At 40.5% G+C, this 19,065-nt stretch overlaps 1 protein-coding gene across 1 annotated transcript; it reads left to right on the top strand.

Annotated features, from left to right (window-relative positions):
• The first annotated feature begins 2,223 nt into the window (after nucleotides 1–2,223).
• GREM1 (gremlin 1, DAN family BMP antagonist) lies at nucleotides 2,224–18,300 on the top strand. Its single transcript, XM_020995779.2, has 2 exons — nucleotides 2,224–2,478; nucleotides 13,059–18,300. The coding sequence occupies exon 2, from the start codon at nucleotides 13,060–13,062 to the stop codon at nucleotides 13,612–13,614; it is 555 nt and encodes a 184-aa protein (XP_020851438.1). The 5' UTR covers nucleotides 2,224–2,478; nucleotide 13,059; the 3' UTR covers nucleotides 13,615–18,300.
• Nucleotides 18,301–19,065: the final 765 nt, after the last annotated feature.

Below are 19,065 nucleotides of genomic sequence, written 5' to 3'. Positions count from 1 at the left end.
CTTTCTGTTTCTCTGTTTCTTTCTGTCTTTCTATCTCTCTGTCTCTGTCTCTGTCTCTCTCTCACACACACACACACGCACACACACACACACACACACAGAGGCATCAAAACATTTTAAAATGGCACTGGAATTAGACATAGTCTTACTGTTAATGAACTGCCAAAACGTGTTCACTTTGTTCCTAATTTATAGCCTTTGAGAACTAAGTACAAACTTAGTAGAGGTCTCTACCAAGCTGGAAAAGAGCCTAGAATGGGCCTTTCATGGATGAAATTCTTTTGAGTAAGACTAACCTAGCTAAATTCCGAGAAGCTCATCACTATAGACCTCATGCTGTAATAAACTTGTTCTTTAGTCCCAGCAAAGTGCATAATATTTATGGGATCATTTAAAGAAGAGATAATAAAAAGCATTATTCTCGAAGGTAAGAGTGATCACTAGGTAATGGATTTTTCTAGACACAATAATGATGAATACTAAAAATAAGGATTATAATCTTTGTCAGTTGGAGACAACACTGGCACCAGTGAGATTAGGCATCTGAAACATTGAAGAGCAGTTTATTCAATGACAGAATTTGGCTCCACCAATTTAAATCAAGACAGTCCAGTGTAGGCTTTGTCTCATGCAATTCTTGGTTAAATACTCATACCCTAATATTTTATGTCTATGTTAACCACTCTCTTCAGATAGCTGTTGGGTGTTAAACTGGTTTGACATAAGGCACCCATTCAGATGTTATAGTCCATATGTTTGTGGAAGTTGCTCATTCCAAGAAATGAATTTGGGAAAAAACGTGTAAGGTCATTTAAAACCATTAGGATTGTTGTCTCTGACTTTATATCAGCAGCAAGTTCCCTTTCCAAAAGGGAACTTTCTCTAACTTTCTCTGATTTTGCATTTCATGGCAACTGGTTTTCAAATCCTCGTTGTCTCTCTTTTTTTTTTTTTGTAGATTTCATTGTCACAAATGAAGCCAACATTCAGATTTGCTTCTTTTAAAATGTTCTTTTGTATAACTTTTAATGTTTTTCTACGTCTAAGCAAGGCTGATTGCAGATAAAGAAAACTGGCCAATTTTTCTCTGGGTCATGGCAGATACACACAAAACAATTTCCACAGTGTTCGGAATAACAGGGCTATTTTTTTTTTCCAAGCCGACTAAATGGATGTAAATTTTTTTCTTCTGTATGATATGGGAGTGGGACGGCCAAGGAAGGCAAACGTGAGAAGTCCTTACTCCTATTTAAAAACATGCGCACAATATCCATGTGCCTAGAAGTGTCTCATATATTAACTGGATGAATAATAATAATATAGGTGCACATATACATCCAAAGACTGACAGCCTTTTTTAGTATTACATTTCTGCATCTAACTTTTCCCGAGTTAGATTTTCGAGATTTAATTATCTCTGATTGCTACAGTTACCTGATTCTCTATTAGTAAATATTTCCCTCTGCGAGGTCGACTGAATTTTGTCCCTTCAAGGTTTTTCCCTCCACTTTCCCTCCTTACTTCTGAAGGATACCGCAAAACATCTGTAGCCTAGTCTGCATTTAAAAAGCTAGTCTGCATTTAAAAGAGACCCTGAAAAGGAGAGTGAGGGGATGGAAAAAGAAATGTTGATAGGCGGATTAAGTACTCCGAGATCTGTGGTGGTTGAGTTCTGGGTGGCTAAGTGGGTCGTTGAGGTCCATTTCAAATCTGGGGGCCTAGAATCAAACCCCTGGGATCCCCGAGTCCTCAGGGTCCCGATTTCTCTGATCGATATTATGTTGGGACGAAAATAAACCGCATCCTCTGTCGTGACACAGATCTCTATCAGGACATCGCGACCGACAAGGCAATGAAAGAAACCTCAGAAGGAGAGAAAGGCAAAGCTCTGGGGGCAGGGGAGGAGAAAATGAGGGGGTGGGAAGGCTGGGGGATTTCCTACCGATCTTCCCCTTCTAACGGGAGCGGAAAATGTGATTTGCTGTGCATTCCAGGCGCGGTCCCCTGGGGTGACCTCTCCCCGCTGGCCTCGGCAGAGGGAGGGGGCTTTGGGGAGGGAGGAGAAAAGGAGGCGGGTTCAGTCTGGTAGGGGTCCCCGCTGGGAGCCAGGGAGGGGGGTGTATGGGGAGGGGAGGAAGGAGGGGGGACTCAGTAACGGGAAAAGGGGGCGGAATAGCGGGTCCGGGCCGGGCGGCGCCTGGCCAATGATGTGGCGAGGCCCCGGAGCGCAGCGTTCAGCCGGCGGACATTTAAATGGGAGACGCCGAGATGCTGAGGCACTCGGCGCTACCTCCATGGACTCGGGGGCCAATCCAGCAGCGCTGACACAGTCGCAGCTCCCAAGCTAACCCAGTGTGCCGCCCCAGGGGGGTCAGGGGGCGCGGAACCAGCCCCTGGGGCAGTCTCGGCGACTCAGGAAGACTTACAAAACCCCTCCGTCACGAAGAGAAGAGAAGAAAAAAGGACGCTTCGGAACAGGTGAGTTGAGCCCAACTGATGCCAGTGCCTGGTTGGGCGCAGATCCGACGAGGAGAGCTTTCCTATAGTGAATCTCGAGCCCTTCCATCAGCGCAGCCCACAGCCCCCAGTCCATGCTGGGATCCTCCTTCCTTGCTCTCCCGGGAGGAGGTGTCTGCTGACAGCCGGCTATACCCAGAAGGATCGCAAGCTCCAGGGAAGGAGCTGTCCCGAACTGCAGGTTGCTTCTCTGCAATGGAACCCGTAGAGGTCAAGCCTGTTGGGGAAGCGCCTGTTCTGCTTTCCTACACCTTACTTCCTACCATCCCAGACCTCCTCCTGCTCCCCTAAAAGGCGGGAAGAGACCCCATCCGTCAGGGAGGGAAGCGCTGGGGAGCTGCAGCCTTGACGTCTCATCTCCCTTATGGGGGAGGACTTGAGACTTGGGGAGCAGTGGGGTCATCCTTTCTGATCCGGGCACAGCAGGGGATTGAATCCGAGACTTGGTGGTGGGGCGACCGCGGTGGTGGCGGTGGGGGGGTAACGGGAGGAGAATGTGAATTTCTCAGGTGTGCTCGTGCCTGTGTTTCTGTGAGTGCTAGAGTGCGTGCGTGTGATGTGGTCTGTGTGTGTGTGTGCGTGTGTGTGTGTGTGTGTGTGTGTGTGTGTGTGTGTGTGTGTGTGTGTGTGTTCAGTCGGCGCCAGTCTATCTCCTACTAGTCGCGCAAAGTTGGAGAGCTAGGAGAGAAGGGAAATCCGAAGGGTAGTGCGAATACAGTAGCTGCAGTGTGAGAACACTTCGCCTGCGCCCTTGCGCACCTGGTAAAAGGCGACTCTGGCTCAGGGGAACGTGTGTGAGCTTATAAACCTAAGTGAGCCAGAAAGCCCTAGAGCACAAAATTGGAGACCCCAGGGACCTATCCTTAGACAATCCTACACTTAGTTCAGCCCTGGATGACATTCCATTCTTCTCCCACTGAACTCTTATGTATACATTGGAAGATACTTTAAAAAGTTGTAGATGTCCGTCCCAACTCCCTGCTTCCCTATTCCCTTTTTCCTCTCGACTGTCAGTCAAAAGGGGCAGTCGCCGCTCAGGTTCTCGAAAGGCAGCCGGTGACAGGATCTCTGGGGAAATAGATTGTCTGTCACGAGAAAGCCTGGAGCTTCGGGCAGTTTTGCAATCCCGCCTCATCTCAGGGACTCATCTTCTAGGCGGGCCCTATTTGGTCAGGCTTTTTTGCCGTTACAAACAACCCTGTAGAAAGTTCAGTTGCCTAGGGGCTAATACAATCAATGTTGAAATTAATCTCCCCCCTCCCCAACCCATCCATTCCCTTTTAATAGAAACTTGTGATTTTAAGGGGGGTGGTGCCTTCTAGTTGTGGAACCCAATGGTGCAGATAGGCAATTCGTTGATAAATTCCGTTTTAGAGAGTTGCCTAATGCGCTGAGAGGTTAGGGGCTTTGCCCGTGGTCAAGTTGTATGAACCCAAGTCTTTTCTGACTCCTGAGCCTCCCCCTCTAATCCTGTGCCAGGCTGCCTCCCTAATGTATTAATGTTCAGTGAAAATCAAAATGCCACCCATGTCCTCTTTTCTGCATCGTATAACAATGGGCTTTGCAGCTCTAACACACCTTACCGTGGGGGCTCCAGTTTACCAATTGATATTTGAAGGGAGCGTAGGTTATCTTGAGTGAACGTAGGGGAAGGAGAGAGAGAGGAGAGAGAGAGAGAGAGAGAGAGAGAGAGAGAGAGAGAGAGAGAGAGAGAGAGAGAGACAGAGAGAGAGAGAGAAGAGACAGAGACAGAGACAGAGAGAGACAGACAGAGAGAGAGACAGTGAGAGAGAGAGAGGCAGGCTCCATTTTTCTTAGGGAAGTTCATCTCCTGGTTGCAGAATCAGAAACGAATTGCTTCCCTGCTGGGTTTTGTTGTATCCTTCCTTTGTTTCCACTTCAAGTTCTCCACTACCTCCTTTTAGCAGAATCTGTAAGCCTTTTAATGATAACAACCTTAACAACAAAACTCAGAGTGTTTCATTGCTAAGACTTTGGTAGGTCTTTCATTGTCGAGGCCGGAATTGGTTGTGGAATCTTCCAACTGAAGCAGCAAATCTAGGTGATGTTTATGAATAGTTGTTTATTTTCCCCAAAGTGATGCTTGGAGGAAAGGAGTTGATCAAATCAATCCATTGTGTTATTTTCTGTTTAAATTGCCCTATAGGCCCTAGAGGAGTACTTCTTTCTGTCTATACATGAAAGTAAAAACAAAGAGAAGGAAAAAGGTTAAGATAACTCTGTAAGAGTGAAATGAATCCTAAGGATTTATCTCAAAAGCTTTCCAAAGTACCCAAATAGAACCTTAAGAGCATGATTCAGATTCAGCCTCTATCTAGCATAACCTAAAGTCTAAAGTAATCCAGCTGAATTAACTAGTCTTCCTTGGCAAACTACTGTTTCATTTTGAGCATGAAATTTTCTTTAAGGCATCTTCAGAACTATGGCCACTTTAAAAAAAGAAAAACCTTAAGGTTATTGCTGTGCTTAGCATTTTCATTTTGTGTTTTGTGGGTCTGATAGTCTTATAGGTTCGTTATTTTTTGTCATATAGTCTTTTTGAGGGAAAAACTAGCAACTTGTAGGATCTAGCCTAGAGAAATATAAAATTCATGGGAAAGCAAAAAAAAAACCCTGTTAAATGAAAGATTGGGGAAAGCATTGAATAACAGGGTCTCTGCAAGCGCTAACTATAATGGCCACACTGGAGAAGAATAGAAACATGATTCATTTCCTCATCTTTGTACAGTCTCTGACTAGGACTCAGGAATATGGGACTTTCAGGCTTTTTGCCCTGATCTGATTATGCATCAGCAATGTGGTTCTGATCTGCCTCTGTCTTCCAAATTGAAGCTCCCTGTTAGAACACTGTGCTAAATAAATATATGGGGGAATGGCGACATTTATATCTCCAGACTTTCTATACTCCAGAGTCAAAAGCAATTTATCTAGAAAAGTTATCGTTAGTACCAAAGACATAAATTAAATGTGTTACAAGGGCATTTCTCTTTCTGTCTGCTTAAAGATTTTGTTTTATGTACTATATATTTTATACAGTATACTACTATACTACTACTATATACTTTACATAAAGGATACTTTATATACTACGAGAGATACAACTGCTCTAAGAGGTAATGCTGGGAAATAGCATTGTCTACAATGAATCTTGTGAGGGAAGCATATCTCAGAAATGACTAATCTGAGACACTGAGTTGGGAAAAACCATTTATTTTTAGTGTTTGTGGGTGCATGCGTGTGTGTGTGGGGGGAGGTGAACTTATGGGCTGGATGACAGGAATGAATCATGAGGTCAGATATCACCTTTGTTGCTTATATGTTAAAATGATTTTCTATAGCACCCAGTCCTAGAGAAGTAAATTCATAATACATATATATATATATATATATATATACATATATATATGTATATATATATGTATATTATATATATATATTTCTTTTCTTCATCAAAAACAAAGAAGATGAAAAATAAGTCTTATTCAATTGAGGGTAGCCTGGTACAGTGTGGAAAGCACACTGGTTTTAGAGACAGAGAACCTGGATTCAGATTCTGGCTCTGCTCTTTACTACTTGTGTGATGTTGGACAAGTCACTTAATTCCTTTATACCTCAGTTTTCTCATCTGTAAAAAGAGGGGATTAGTTTTGATGACCTTCCAGGCCCCTTCTAGCTCTAAATAAATGATGCTAAGTGCAGGTTTACAACATTTCCAAAAAATGCAGTTTTAAGGGAAAAAATCCTTCATGCCCACAATGTAAGTAAAAACTTGCCCTTGTATACGCTACAAATTCAGTCATTCATGGTGTCAGATCATGTACCCTAGAGTAGATTTATACTAACACAAAAAACCTGTATGTAACATGAATTTGCCTTGACATCACCATATTAATGGAGTTAGATTATTACAGAATAATTTTTTCTCAACCTATTTTAATATACTAATAATTCTATAAATTCTCAGCTCCTAAATTTTTGTGTCTTCTGATTCTGAGTGTCATCTGGTCTTGTGTTGTGTGTGGTTTGTCCTTTGTTCTTGAAGAGGACCCTGACATCAGGAAGATAATGCCATGACTTGCAAGTGAATTGGATTTGAGTCTGATCATCTGGTCTATGCAATAGATGGAGACAAGTCCACCTTAACTAATGGTGCCTTCAGTTTCAGAATTTGTTAGTTTGGGCACTTGTAACATACAGCGGATGGATAAGTTTCTGGTTCTTCATAGGCATTTTCTTTTCTTTTTTTCTTTTTGGTGAGGCAGTCGGGGTTAAATGACTTACCCATGGTCACACAGCTAGTAAGTGTCAAGTGTCTGAGGCTGGATTTGAACTCAGGTCCTCCTGACTCCAAGGCCAGAGCTCTATTCACTGCCATTTTTTAAAAACATGTAGAGTCTACTTTTTTCCTTTGGTGAGTTCAGTAGTCAGAAAATTCTAGATTATTTCATTTTATAATTATCATTGTTACATCATTATCTTGAGTTTTGATTAATTTAGCTTAGCTCTAAAACAATAATATACCCAACTCTTTCCCACTTCTACCCTCTGTCCTTCCTAGACTATAAGCCTGGGAAGAAAAGAGTCACATCATCCAAAAAGTATATAGAGTATAGGTGATCATCACCAGCATCTTTTTAAGGAGGTGAGGAAAAACAACTTGATGATCACATTAAAAGTGTGTCTTTTCTAGGTGCCTTTCCAAAATTTATTCACTGAGAATTACCCAAAAGCCTAGGCACAATCCTCTGACCTCTTTATAGCTTTTTTCTACTGTATTTATTATGTCAAACTTTTAAAAACTAGACAGCTATTGGAAAGAGGACTGGACTTGGAGTCAGGAAGACCTGAGTTTTAATCTTGTTTCAGACACTGTGTAAGTCACCTAAACTCTCTCTACCTGTTTCCTTATCTGTAAAATGGGAGTAATAATAGCACCTGGCATCCAGAGTTGTTGTGAGGATCAAATGAGATAAGATTTGTGAAGCACTTTGCAAACCTTAAAATGCTATATAAATGCTGGATGTTATTATGAGTAGATGTGGCATAGTTGGCCAAATTATGAAATGCTGAGAGAGCAGAGTAAAAAGGAAACAGTCCCAAATTCAGTAAGATAATAGATTCTGTCTTATGTAAAGAGCATTAAAAATAGATTATGCAAACTAGTTTGATTTTTTTTTTGTTCTTTAAGATCCAGAAGATTGTGCTCCTGAAGCCTATGCAGTAGTTGGCACCCACCACAATGACCTGCAAATCAGCATGTCACACACAATGAGTATCTTTCATGCAAACTTTCTCAGTCATGAAGGAAAGGATCAGGTGGGAAGAGATATACTTTTGGTCAGGTTTTAAAGAGATGGGAGGGGAAGAAAAACCTGTGAGGAAAGATAAAAATGATGACTTGCCCAAGAGATAGAAGCTACACAGATGGCTTTTCACAAAAATCTGACCAGATGACATAGAAGAATATTCAGTGAAAATTGATATAGATTCTAATGTGTTGACAAAACCTGTTCACTGGTGTGCTGGTAAATGTTTAACAACCAGCCTTCTAGAAAAAAAAGGTAGGCATGACATTTTAAAGTGTAATTTACATTATTAATATTTTCTCCGTAACTTTCTTAGGCCTAGAAAATCAACAGAACATTAAATCAAGCCCTGATTTATAGCATTCACCGACTTCTGAAATGTAAATGCCCACACTGAACATTTGGTAATTGTCTGTCAAAGTATGAGCTGGCTCTAGTACGCTTCTGCCTTCAACTGACACAAAAGTGAGTCCAAAGGATCATAGAATCCAACCCAAAGAGCTAGATGTGACCTTAAACACTACCAAATCAAAACTCCTCATTTTATAGGTGAGGCAAATAAGATCTAGAAAAGTTAAATGACTTGTCTAAAATCACATGTGTAAACGACAGAGATGATCTTATATTGCTCTTCATTGTTAATTTTGTTTAACTTTGCTACTAGAATAATGATCTAGCTTGGTTATGTAAGTGGATAGTACAACAAATGGAAATACTCAGAACACATATGGTCCTCATAAACAATGGGAGATCCATTGGTGAACATAGTGTCCATTCATAAAAAACCTATTCTGGGACATCATTGTCATTAATAATTATTGACCACCTGCTGTGCACAAGACACTTCCAGTTCTTCAGGATACTAAGATGAATCAAGATAGCATTTATTCAGGCATTTACTATGAGTGTTACATGCTTGAGATGCAAAGATGAGTAATGACACAGCTCTTCATGGATCATAAAATTTAATGGAGGGGATATGACCCATAAGTTTTATTGTTCCCCCTTCACATTCACGTTCTTTAAAAAATACAAAGTGTTGGGCAGAAGACTTAGAAGGTGGGAGTGGGGAATGTTCCAACTAACAGTAACGGAAAAGTGACCTCCATCCTTGGCTCAACAGAGCCCAAATTCAGGGTTCCATGTTTTTACTTAGTTAACAGCACAGACTCCCTTTAACTTACCACAAAGATATAGGGTACAGAGCTTTCAACAACCCCTTCTTCCCCTACTCTTCAGAGTACTATTGGCTTCCAGGAAACAGAGACCTTGGTTGATTGGAATTTTTGAAGTTGGCCTTTACTCCTGCCATAATGTTTAAGAATTCAAATGGTCCACATTAAGTACTTAAGATCTTTAAAGTTAACAGTAGTTATGCTTTAAAAAAAATTCATAGTAATTTTTCCGGGCTGTGCCAGACTACTAAATCTTAAAATAAAGAAATCTGTAATTTTGTTTTAATTAAGAAAAGATAAAGTTTGCCACCCTCCCCCTTCCCCTTGGGCTTGGCTTATGGGACATGTGTGCTCCCATAGGAAGAACAGAGCCTGTCCAAATTAAAATTAAAAACCACATTTGGTGACTTTTATATGGTATTTGACAAGTGAAACATGGTTTTGAACTTACTGCTTTCTTTTTGGCCTCATAGTAGTGAATAAAAATGACTTCAATTAGAAAATAAACCCCACAGAATTTGGCCTAAGACCAGTTCATAAAACTAATGGACTTTGGAGTTTCCTTAGAAAAAGCAAGGCATGATTTGGAAGGCTGGCCAGGCTAGCAGAGACCTCGCTGGGCTGAAAGTTAGAAATCTTGAGCACTAGTCTGGGCTTTGCCACTCGTTTGATCTGTGAGGTGAATTTATATAAGGCATATTGCCTCTCTGTAAAATGGGGATGAGGGGCAGCGAGGTGGCACAGTGGATAGAGCACCGGCCCTGAAGTTGGGAGGACCTGAGTTCAAATCCAGCCTCAGACCAAACACTTGACACTTACTAGCTGTGTGACTCTGGGCAAGTCACTTAACCCTAATTGCCTAAAAAAATAAAATAAAATGGGGATGAGAAAATAGTTCTTTCATGTGTAAAGGGACAGAATACTACCAATTTATTTGCATATTTTCTCTGATAAAAAATTTTCTCCATATAATTTCATTCTACTTCTCCATTCCCCATCTCACCTCACCTTGATTTGAAATAGCAGCCATTATATAACAGATCTCTTTAAACAGAAACATTTTCTTCTTGTGAAGAGACAAAGGGTTAAATTAAAGGAGCAAGTCTGTTGCCTGCTATGAGATTAGTGGGGAGGACTTGTAAACCTTTCTTCATTTACCCTAATATACCCCCTCATTCTATTCCTTTTTAAAGTCATCCTCTCCTTCTACTTCTACTGGGCTAGTTGGATGCCTCAATCCACCTGCCACTGTGTCAGGAGACCTTGGAAGATTATGGTTGGGAGTATGGGCTACACCAGCTACTTAGTCCTTACTGTGTGACTATTTACCTTTGGTAAATCAATTAGCCTCTTGGCCTCAGTTTCCTTATGCATAAAATGATGGAGTTGGGTTAGATGATTTCCAAGATCCCCTTAAGCTGTAAGTTCTATGATTCTATATTCTTTCTTTATAACAAATGTTCTCTTATGAGGCATCAAGGTTATATCTGGAGTTAGGAAAACTTGAGTTCAAATCCATCCTCTGACACTTACTACTTAGGTGATCCTGAGCAAGTGACTTAACCATTATCTGCCTCAGTTTCTTCATCTGTAAATGGGGATTATAATAGCCCCTATCTCCCAGGTTTGTTGTGAGCATTAAAGGAGGTAATATTTGTAAAGCACTTTGCAAACCAAAAACACTTTATCCATCCTACCTGTTATTATTAGAAATGTCCTCTATTACAAACAACTAACCATGAATAAATAATACAGCCTGAAATTGGACCTAGATGGATTGGGATCCATTTTTGGCAGGTATCTGCAGTAGTAGATTCTCTAGTATGGAGGCCTGGGGCTATCTCCTGTGTTCCTCCACTGAAATGGGCAGCAACTGGTTTGAATTTTATTTTAGATACTGGCGCTGTTCTGAGTAAATAACACAGACTTCTAAGGGTTGCTGAAGTACAAAGTATATTTGCCTGGGAGATGGAACAGTTCTGGCTCAAGTCATCTTGGTCTCTGGAGAAAACATGCACTGTTTTAACACTAAATTTTTTAGGGAAAAAAATATTTTTTAGGACAAAACAAGGAATTAATAATTTTTTTGGGGGGAAATTTACTCTGTTAAATAACAGTGATGTTGTAACACAAACTGACAAAAGCCAGGAAATTCGAAGTCAGAGCTGGAATGAAAATGCCACATTCTTTTCTTTGAGTCTTCACTTCCCGCAAAGTATTAGGTTGTGTCAGAAATCCTGATACTGTGTTATTGACATACGGTTTTATATTTGACAGCTTGTGGTTGTAATTCCACACTATTCTTAGGGTTGAAAGACAGTGTTTTCCTTGGGCCTGTGGAATGTATATTTTTTCACATATTTTGTTGTCTTTTAGATAATTGGATAATTATTGGATCTTTTGGATAAATTGGATAATTATTGCACCATAGATTTAGAGCTGGAGTAAATCTTAGATATCTACCTTCTAGATTTTACAGATTGGGAAACTAAGACTCAGAAAGGTGAAATTACTTGCCCAAGGTCAAATAGGTAGCAAATAAAAAGAGGCTCAATTTGAACACTGCTCTTTATAGAGTCTGATCCACTATATTCTTATGGTGGGGAGTGGGAGGAAATTGTTAAAAGTTACCATTCAATTTTCACTGGTTGCTTCTCATGTGTAAAATTTTAAAGTCAGGGCAAAGTAAGAGTGGGGAGGGGGAGACAGACAGTGAAAATCTGCAATTCCTTTCTAACATCAGGAAACCAGGTAAGGGAAATAATAATAACTGACATTTAGATAACTCTCTAAAGTTCACAGAACATTTTTCATCTATTATTTCATTTGAGCCTCACGTATTGGGACCAGTTACTATAGAAGTTATTATCCCCATTTCAAAGACGAGGAAACTGAAACTCAGAAAGGGTGAATGACTTGCCTGTGATGGCACAGTTAGGAGGTGTTGGAGCTAAGATTTGGACCTAGACCTTTGCTATCTCCAAGTTCAGCTCTTTCTGGCATACCAGGCTGCCTATGAGGAGAAGTAGCATGATAGCTTCAAGCAAAGAGCACAATAGATTTTCAGTCTACCCTGGGGCAAGTTTGTGAACTGAGTCTCCAAGGCATAAAATAAACCAGAAATTGTCACCGAATTTTAGAGCCGGAAAAGGCCATAGAGATCATCTGTTTTAAAGATGAGGAAATGGAGGCACAGAAAGATTAAATGACTTTCTTATGGCCAACTGTGAGCTAGTTACTGCTAGACCTGGAACAGGATCTCATCTCTCCTGACTCCCGGGCCATGGCGCTTTCTCTTATAATGCATAGCCACACAGTCTAGGACACTGGGTTCAGTTTAAGTGATTTGTCTAAGGTCACTCAGTAAATTAGCAGCAGAACCTGAAGGAGAGCTTCTGACTCTAAGACTCATGGTCTTTCTGTCTATTACACTCCTTCTCCCCCTACAAAATTACATAAGTGGTACCATAAGATGGAGTGCTGCCTGGACTTGGAGTCAGGAAGTCCTGAGTTCTAATCCTGCTTGAGGCATTTACTAGCTGTGTGACTTGGGATAAGTCATTTAAGGTTCTGTCAGCCAGTTTCCTAATCTGTAAAATGGGGGTCATGATAGTACCTATCTCACAGGGTTGTAGATAGATAAGTAGATAGATAGATAGATACATAGATAGATAGATAGATAGATAGATAGAGTTTATATTAAATACTATGTGCCAAGTACCGAGGATACAAACAAAAACAAAAAATAAAAATAAAAAGGATAATCCCTACCTTCAAAGAGCATATGTTCTAATGGGGGAAGACATCACATATAGGAGAGCTGGAAAGGGAGCTCAGGAAGATTTTGAGATATAGCTGAGGGGGTTGAGAATGAATCCAGGCGTGAGTGAGCTTCTAACTCACAGGAGTATTGGAAGGATCAAATGATATAATATATGGAAAGTGCTTTTCCCATATGATAGTCATGGTGATTCTTTTATTTCCTATATAAGAATAATCATTGCATTCTCCTTTCTGCTCCCTCTTTCCTTTCTGTTAGGATGGGTCGAACCGCCTACACTGTGGGGGCTTTGCTTCTGCTCTTGGGAACCTTGCTGTCTGCCACCGAAGGCAAAAAGAAAGGCTCTCAAGGTGCCATCCCACCTCCTGATAAGGATCAGTACAATGACTCAGAGCAGACTCAGTCTCCCCAACAGCCTGGATCCAGGAGTCGGGGCCGGGGCCAGGGCCGGGGCACTGCCATGCCCGGGGAAGAGGTGCTGGAGTCCAGCCAGGAGGCCCTGCATGTGACTGAACGCAAATACCTGAAGCGGGACTGGTGTAAGACACAGCCTCTCAAACAGACCATACATGAAGAGGGTTGCAACAGCCGCACCATAATCAACCGCTTTTGCTATGGCCAATGCAATTCCTTTTACATTCCCAGGCACATCCGGAAGGAGGAAGGCTCCTTTCAGTCATGTTCCTTCTGCAAGCCCAAGAAATTCACCACCATGATGGTTACACTCAATTGTCCTGAATTACAGCCACCAACCAAGAAGAAAAGGGTTACCCGGGTGAAGCAATGTCGCTGCATATCTATTGATTTGGATTAGGTCACAGACACCCAGCCTACCCTGATGACTTAGCCCCAGATATGCACGGTGCCAAATCAAAGGCAGCTTGGCACTTCCCATGCTCAAATCCCAGATGCAGGAAGAACCACTCACTGCCTCTTGGCATGAGCATGCACGTGTGTATTTGTCTGTGCGTTGGAGCATCGCATGCATGTCCAGAGGCACCATGGGGGATAAAACAATCTCTTCTAGAGGACATTTCCTATTATGTAAAGAGTAGTTGTTGCACTTGGGGATGATGCAGATGACCCAAATCCCTGGCAACTTCCCTGAGGCAAATCACCAGTCGGTCAGGGATGCTGTCTTGCTTTGCCTCTGCCTTCAATGCGCCTTCTTAGGCATCTAAAATTCTCTTCAGAATGAGTGTTGCATGGACAGTGGTTACCCTGGGCTTTTTTAAGGGACCATGGAAAGGGACTTACTTTCAGATCCATACATGACATAGAAAAATGATTTCAGAAGCTCCTTCTCCTAACCAGCTGTTCCTTTCAACCACTTTTGGTCCATGCCCCCAAACTCAAAATCAATAGCTGTTTACAAACCAAACTGCTCTCTGTGAGCTATCCCTGTTGTCTTCTTACCATGGTTTTATGTACTTTCCTCTTTGCAAAAATACTCCAGATAATTAAAGGAGGCTTGGATTGCCAAGAAAATGGAGGCGAGACACTGAAGGGCAAGTAGTGGTCCAGGAGGTAGAATTTAGGGGCAAAGTTCACATGAGCTTGGCAGGATTGAGGTAGGGTATGTGTAGGGAATTGAATATGACAACACTGTAAAATCATCCTTTGAAGTAGAGATTTTTATTGCAGCATGAAACAGAATCTAAGTAAATCAAGGACTCAATAAATGTCTTGCATAACACCCTCAGCTCTGTTGTGCATTTTGAAATGGATCTGAATAAAATATGGTAGCCTTAGCTCTAATTTTCTTGACATTATTTGTAGGGAGCCAAATTTTCAACTGTGGCACTTCTCAACCCAAGATCAAATTTCTGTCTTGCTAATTTGTCCAGCCCACTGAAATTCACAATATATAAAAAGAACTAAACTGTTATTGCCCACTCCTCCTCTGCCCTACATCCCCATAAATACAGGGCTTAAAGCCTTATGAAAATTAAATCATTATATTATTGTTCACTCAGCAAGAATTTATTACATGCCAGGCACTCTGCTAGGTGCTAGAGATACAAAGACATAAATGAAACAGCCCCTGCCCTTAAAGGACCTACATTCTGCTACTGAATAGAATCAGTCATATTGGTTTGGAAGCTGCTTGACCTTCTTATAACACAGGATTGAGGACAACAAGGTAGAGGTATATGGGAGATGCTGATTACCCTAAATTCCCCAGACAGGGTTGTGAAGATTTTCTATAAGATGGAGGATCTCTTATGGTCTCAGTGTTGGGGCTGGCTTCAAATTTCATGTCATGGCAGCTGTCCCACTTACTAACTAGGCTAGTTTGATAGATATTCACCATCATTTGTACAACTCACAAAAAAATCCCCAGCCTGTCCTTTCTCCCAGGCTAAATAGCCTGGTTTTCCCAGAGAATAAGGAAAAATATCACTTAAGATCAAAATTAAAGTTGGCCTCAGTTCTCAGTTCAGTCCTGACTCTTTTCAACCCTATTTGGGGTTTTCTTGGCAAAGATACTGGAGTGGTTTGCCACTTCCTTCTTCAGCTCCTTTTACAGAGGGGGAAACTGAGGCAAACAGGGTTAGATGACTTGCTCAAGATTACCCAGCTAGTAAATGTCTGAGGCCAGATTTGAACTCAGGAAGATGAGTCTTCCTGACTCCAGGCCCCGCACACTATCCACTGTGCCACTTAGCTGCCCTAGTTCGCCTACCATTTCTAATTATTGGCCCTGAGCACATAAGCAACACACAGTCACCAAGGCCAGACTCAAGACACAAATATTTTCAGCATTAGGTGAAGCAACCTAAAATAGCCCCTTACCACCACCATGATCTGCGGATCATGAGAAATACCGCTCAGACCTCCTTCGCCATGAAGAGTTCAGAGCTGGTACCCCGCCCTTTTTAAAAGAGATATGTTTTAATGGAGAAAATGGTGTGGAAAAATCTCTTTAAAAGAAGACTCAAGCAACTTTTTTTTTCTTTTCTTCTTCACAGGTTTAGCATTGCTTTTGTAAATGAGAATTTTGGCTAAAAATTTTTGCTCTTTCAGGAAGTCCTGATGCTAATTGTGCCAGATCTGAACTTGTCAAATAGAGTATAGAAATGCCAGGATAACATGGAACACAGTGGGGATATCTGTTTAGCTAGGGATGGTTCTGGCAACATTGTTGTGGTGTTTTGTATTTTAACCAGTGTTTTTGAGAGAAGGAAGAGAAGATAAGAGAAAGGAGAAAGAAAAAAAGAGGAAAGAGAGAAAAAGGGTAAGAGAGGAAGAACAGAGAACTCCTGGGAGAGTCATATGTTAGTATGATTCACAGAGAAAGATAAAGAATAGGAACATTTACCTCTATAGTCCTCTGTGCAGAATTTAAAGGGAAATCCCTATTTTATTTATTTTTTAAAGGAGGCATTCAGAATAAGAAACTTTGTTTCTTGACAAATGATATTGGTATATTTGATGTGTAATCATTCAGATATTTATTGGTTAACTTATCTGTATTGCTCTAAATAAACTGGGACAGCTTCCAATGGCTATTCCTGACTTATTCTTCATGTAAGGTTAAGATGGAACACTGCAGAGGGTAGGCATGCCTAGCTCTGTGTCTGTGTGACTACACTGTTTTCCCAAAATTTGGGGTTTTATACACCAAAATCAAACCTATATTCTTCTTGCCCAGTGCCTTCTCAGCTCCACAAATGGGGAGGAGGATGGGAACTCAAAGACCAGGAGTTAAAAAATTCAGGGCACTGCTAACTCTCCAAGAAATTATTTTCAAAGTCGTCCCACCCAATAGCTATAAACAAGAACCACGTATTTTGAGACAGAATTGAAGATCCAGCACTGGGTTTCATTTTGAATTCCTTTTTCAATTTTCACTTCTGATTGAATTTCATTTCCAATTCCTTGCTGATCAATCTTACCCTTGGCCCAAGGTCCACTCATAAACACTCCTCCTCCCATGCCCACACAAACATACTTCCAATGTGGAAGCATGTTGTCTACTCTTTGTATTAATCCTCCCTGCCCCAAATCTTTCTTTCATTCAAATCCTCAAACAGGAAAGCATAGAATGGCTTTAATTAAGCACACAAATGCCTAAGCCAAAATGGGTAGTGGGAAGAGGAAACAAGAATGGAACCGAAAATGTAAAACCACACTAGAGAGGAGAAATAACATTCAGAACCAGTAAACACTGAATTTCTCTTGTTGTTTTAACTCTGCCACAGGCATGTGATTTTGTTAAAAAGAGATGACTTAAGCGGCCAGCAATAATCCTCGTTTTAGTAGCCTGTACCACAGTCTTGCATTTGGGGAGGATTTGGCTACAGTAAAAAGAGTTTCCTCATAATTAACTTCCCTGGGATAATCAACAGCATGACTACCCCCAAAGCATAACTAGGCAAACAAAGAGAATAGTTCTACTTGTCTTATTCTGCCACTCTTGGTTAAGATTAGCATGAGTACAGTCTATCTTCCATCATTTACTTAAAATGCCACATTGGTTACATATTATATCAGGTACTCACTGATGATGCAATAATTCATTTCTGCATTTGCTGTAGGTTTATTTGTTTTTACTGAGAGATATAATGATTTCAATCTTTCCTATTAAAATAATGCCAAACACTGAATTTGCATATTATGGCATATACCTGACATCTTTTCAAATACATATATTATATATACATTATATATATACTTTAAGTGTTTTTGACATCTGCATTTCTTCAAAGACTAAAATTAAAAGTAATAATAACTATGATAAGGGAAGAGAGAAATTTGAAGATAAAGGAGATAATTTCCACTGTGTGGAATGTGAATAAATAGAAAGATATGGGTATTTAATGTAATTATTAATTCAAATATTTTGTTCAGTGTGATAACAGCAGTTTTTTTTCTTTTGTATGACTTCCTTTGAATTGGGTGAAAGAGACACTGGCTCCTCCTAGGTGGTTGAAAGTTTTTTGCATGGGATGACTTTTATTCAGAGGGAGACAATAAACTTTGTTTTATCTGTGCACATATAAGTATTACAGTTATTAAAAATTAAGAGGCTGACATCTATATTTTATGTTTCAGAGGTTAACATTCCTGAAGCAATATTTGTAAAGACTTTAAGCAATATCTGTGAAGACTTAAGATGTACAGAAAGGAAATACCAATATCAGCAATAATTCACAAAGTTGCCTTAAGGAAAAATTTTAAATGCCAATTTTATGCATAGAACACACAAATGGCTAACAAATGCATAAGGCTGAAAAAAAGTTCTGCTGATTTCTCATTACCCAAGATATTTAATATAAACTGTATCATGTATTTAAACTTCTCCTTTATTCTAAAAAAAAAAAGGATGTGGACTATGAGGTGCCTTATTTTTTTATGTGTGTTCATGGACTCGAAAGGAAATTTGGTTTAAAATGAATTTCTATTGACCTGTAATTGAATAGGATTGGATTTTTCCCCAAGATTTTTATATGTAACCATTTCTCAAGGGTAACCAATAAATTAAACCTCTTCTGTATTGTTTTTGTTTTGTGTAATTTCTCTTAATGGGGATGGAATGCAGAAGGAAGTGAGTAGAGAAGATGGAAGTTTTAAAAATTGTAACATCCTGAATTTAGAGGTGGAAAGGACCTTAGAGGTCATCTAATCCAAACCCTCATTTTACAAATGAGGAAACTGAGACCAAAAGAGATTAAGTGACTTTCACAGATAGTAACTGGTATGACTATAAACCCAACACTTTTTCTACTATGCTGTGATAAGTCTTGTCATAGGAGGAAAGGAAGAGGATGGCTTCTATGATTTCTCCAAATGTCAGAGGTTTTATTCCTTCCACCTAACTGTCCCCTGAGCCCCAGCTAATTTCATTAGGCACTCACCATGACTTGAGCTGGGAAGAAATGAATATAGAAGATTAGCATCTGAAGGGATCTAGAAGTCGTCTGGTCCAACCCACACCTCACCCAGAATTCCCTTGGAAGCATCCTCAATGGATAGTACTCTAGTCTTCTCTTGAAGACCTCTAGTAAGCAGTAACCCTCCAGAATGGGACAGCCCATTCCACTTTGGGTCAGCTCTAATTATTAGGAAGTTTTTCCTAACATCAAGCCTACCTCTTCCTCTCTTCATTTTCTACCCACAGTACTTCATTTTGTCCTCTTGAACCAACAGAAAAGTCCATATAACAACTCTTTAAATACACAATGGCAGTTATCATGTTCCGTCTGTCTTCTTTTCTTTGGGCTAGACATTTCCTGTGTGGTTCAGTGGAAAGGGTGCCAGA

Source organism: Phascolarctos cinereus, unplaced genomic scaffold, assembly GCF_003287225.1.
Source record: "Phascolarctos cinereus isolate Bilbo 61053 unplaced genomic scaffold, phaCin_HiC Scaffold_3;HRSCAF=262, whole genome shotgun sequence".
Lineage (NCBI taxonomy): Eukaryota > Metazoa > Chordata > Mammalia > Diprotodontia > Phascolarctidae > Phascolarctos > Phascolarctos cinereus.
This window is presented reverse-complemented; position numbering and strand designations above follow the sequence as displayed.

Coding starts and splice junctions, on each gene's coding strand:
- GREM1 (XM_020995779.2), top strand. CDS start 13,060: ATGGGTCGAACCGCCTACACTGTGGGGGCTTTGCTTCTGCTCTTGGGA.